The 3,177-nt window shown below is 50.8% G+C and overlaps 1 protein-coding gene across 1 annotated transcript; it reads right to left on the reverse strand.

The window, feature by feature from the left end:
* Window positions 1-1,543: 1,543 nt before the first annotated feature.
* On the reverse strand, window positions 1,544-2,648 carry LOC143409897 (C-C motif chemokine 3-like). Its single transcript, XM_076870474.1, has 3 exons — window positions 2,573-2,648; window positions 2,000-2,114; window positions 1,544-1,634 (listed from the first exon to the last, which is right to left on the reverse strand). Exons 1-3 carry the CDS (start codon window positions 2,646-2,648, stop codon window positions 1,544-1,546), a joined length of 282 nt encoding a protein of 93 aa, XP_076726589.1.
* Window positions 2,649-3,177: the final 529 nt, after the last annotated feature.

The raw sequence follows: 3,177 nt of genomic DNA on the forward strand, positions 1-3,177 counted from the left end.
GAGGCTGGGCGTGGTGGTGCGTACCTGTAATTCCAGAGGCTTGGGAAGCTAAGACAGGAGGATTATGCGTTCAAAGCCAGCCTCAGAGATTTAGCAAGGCCCTAAACAACTTGAAGAAACCCTGTCTCAAAACAAAATATAAAAAGAGCTCAATGTTTAAGTGCCCTGGGTTTAATCCCCAGTTTAAAAAAAAAAAATCCAAAGAAATTCTATTATCTCTGAAACCCCCAGGCAGGCCCCAACTTGTGGCTATACCTTATCAGTGGTTCTCAAACTTGGCTGGGAAGTTTCACCTGAGAATTTTTTGAATCACAGATGCCAGTACTCTCCCAAATCCAATAAATTTGTAGCTTTGGAGGTGAGGCCCTGACATTGAAGTTTTTAAAAGCTCCTCCAAGTGATTCTACTGGTGAATTCAATTTAAGCCAATCCTTGGACTCCCACCTAGTACAGGAAATAGTCACCTTTGTAAGACGCATTCACTCTAAGGAGGGTTGCCAGATGCAACCCAGACGTCCAGTGAAATTTGAGTTTCAGGTCAACAAAAAACAATTATTTGTATGTCACAAATATTGTATTAAGACATACGGAGAAAGAAGATTCAATCTATATTTTTATTAGCTAATGCTGGCCACCCAAGCCCCCAACCCTCAATTCAAAGATGGCTATGGAGAAAGAAAATTCTCCCCCAAAGCTGAGCAGTGAGCACAGACTCTGACCAAAGCTCTCAGCCTCCTGCCAGGTCTTTGCTGTTCCACAGGCAGGGTCACTAGACTTGTTACAAACCTAAGGGAGCACTTAGGATAGAACCCAGAACTCGGTAAGCTTTCAACAAATGTCACATCACACAGAAGAAAGCGTGAATGAGAAAATGAACTTATGTGCATCAGTGGGTATTGTCTTGGCACAAAATATTCCTAGATCAAATCACTTATGAACTGGTTTATAAAAATAAGAGTGTCTGGTTCAACTTTCCAGGAGAGTATCTCCAGGGAGCACCTGGTATATCTGCAGTACTGCTCTGCTCCGTTCCTGGGTTTTCTGCCTCTTTTCATATTTCCCTACTCTTCTTCCAGGGTCTGTGTTCATCTGTGATTCTGATTAGTTGAGCAAACAAAATCCACGAAACTGTCACAAGTGCCTTCAATCATTTGAAAGCCACGCTGGACAAAATCATTCAGTAAGCGCCTGTTGTTTGAGATCTATATGGGCATAATTTCTCTGGTACAGCCAATCACACTGGCTGCTCTGTGTATTATTTGTGAGAAGAGTTGAAAGGAAAGAGGGGAGGGTGGTGAAGGGAAGTCACTGGCTGTCAGAGAAAACATGCATTGCATAATACAATTTTTAAACGAGATTGGTTACAAGAATTAAATGAGATACATACACTAAAATGTAAGATGGGCCCCAGAGTGAGGCTGGGCATGAGGGTGGGACCCACAGAATGGGTGGCCTCCAGAACTGCGGGGTCACAGCCCTAGCTCAGGTGTTCGCTCCCCCGTCCACCCACAGATGTGCTGCCTCCTCACTTCCTCCAGGCCACTCAGGCGTTCAGCTCCAGGTCGGTGATGTAGGCTCGAACCCACGCCTCGCTGGGGTCAGCACAGATCTGCCGGCCTCTCTTGGTCTGGAAGCTGTGGAAAAGGTGGAAGGAGGGGATACTGAGGACTCCAGCAGGGGACTCCCAGGGCCCTGCATCCTACTCTGCCCAGACACCTCAGGGCCTGTCCAGACAGTTTCCCTGGAACCTTGGGGTTCCGGAACCCTCCCCAAATGTCTCATAAGGGTTTGCTCAGAAAGCCCCTTCCTGCTGTCACTCCTCCCCCTCTTCCCACTGCCCAGGGCTCTGCGGGCCCCAGTCCAGGTCTGAAACCCCCCACCAGGCACCTGCTGGACTCCTGCACCCTGAAGGGCCTTCTGAGCAGAGCACTCCCATGGGACCTCACCCAGCCCGCCAGCCTCCCTCTCCAGGGGTGGCCAGGAGGCCCCCGGCCCTTACATGACTGCCGGTTTGGAGCACTGGCTGCTGGTCTCATAATAGTCATCTACAAATTTGCGCGGAATCTTCCGGGAGATGTAGAAGAAGCAGCAGGCGGTGGGGGTGTCAGCACCCACTGTGAGAGACAGGACAGAAAGACTCCAAGTGCCTGTTCAGAAGGAGAGGCCGACCAGCCTCTCCTGGCCTTCCCCCAAACAAGGGTTAGCATGCTTGAGGTGGGGATAGGGGGACAGAGGGACCCAGAAGGAAGTTGGTATTTCTTTGATTTATTTACCTTAGTTTGGGGACTTTATGCCTCTCTACAGTAAATTCAGTATTATTATTTTTTTTTAATAAACTACGTCTGTCAAAATCCCAGTTGGGCCTCCACTTTCCAATCCATAAAATGAGACTCTGTCCTTCTCTGTCCTCCAGAATCGAGTCACCAAAACCCCTTAGGAAGCTAAATTCTCTGGGCAGGAGCCTCAAAATTCTTCTGGCATGCCCTGCTTGGAGGGCCTCAGGCACAGACTTTGACATTGGCGTCCAGCCCATGGTCAGAGAGTTAGGACACAGAGCGAAAGTCAGACTCACGGGAGGCAGAGCAGGTCAGGGAGGAGAGGGCCTCAGTGAAGAACAGGACAGCGAGGACGGCCACGGGGACCTCCATGATGCTGGGCTGCAGAGTGGGCTCAAGGGCTGGCCGAGAAGAGATGGGGCGGGAGGACCCGAGGCTGCTGCTCCCTTGTGGGGTCTGAGGCTTCTCCTCTCTTTATAGGCGGCCTGGGGCATTGGAAGCGTAACGTCTGGGGAGGTCAAGGGGGACCTTTTAACCCTGGTGTTGGTGCTGTGCTGCATGTTGCATGAGCTGGCAGGGCTGGGGGTCCCCACAGGGCTCAAGCAATTTGCACCAGTGGCTCAGTCCCTTCCTCAATGGGGAAATGGTTTCCACAGCGAGAGGAGGTGAGAAGCTGGTGTCAGCTGAGACCAAGCGAGCTGGCGCCTTCTCACGAGAGCCACAGTCTGCAAAGCTTTTCTCCCAGAGCCCAGCCTGGCTCCTCCTGGCCAGCTTTCCCATGGCATGGATGGTAAGGAGATGAAGACAGCTCCTCACTTCCTGAGAAGCACAAGCTAGAACCGTGCCCTGGAGGGAGGCAGCAGAATAAGGGAAGCCTCAGCCACCAAGGGCGAGAATTAGG

This window comes from Callospermophilus lateralis, chromosome 11 (genome assembly GCF_048772815.1).
Source record: "Callospermophilus lateralis isolate mCalLat2 chromosome 11, mCalLat2.hap1, whole genome shotgun sequence".
NCBI classification, from domain to species: Eukaryota; Metazoa; Chordata; class Mammalia; order Rodentia; family Sciuridae; genus Callospermophilus; species Callospermophilus lateralis.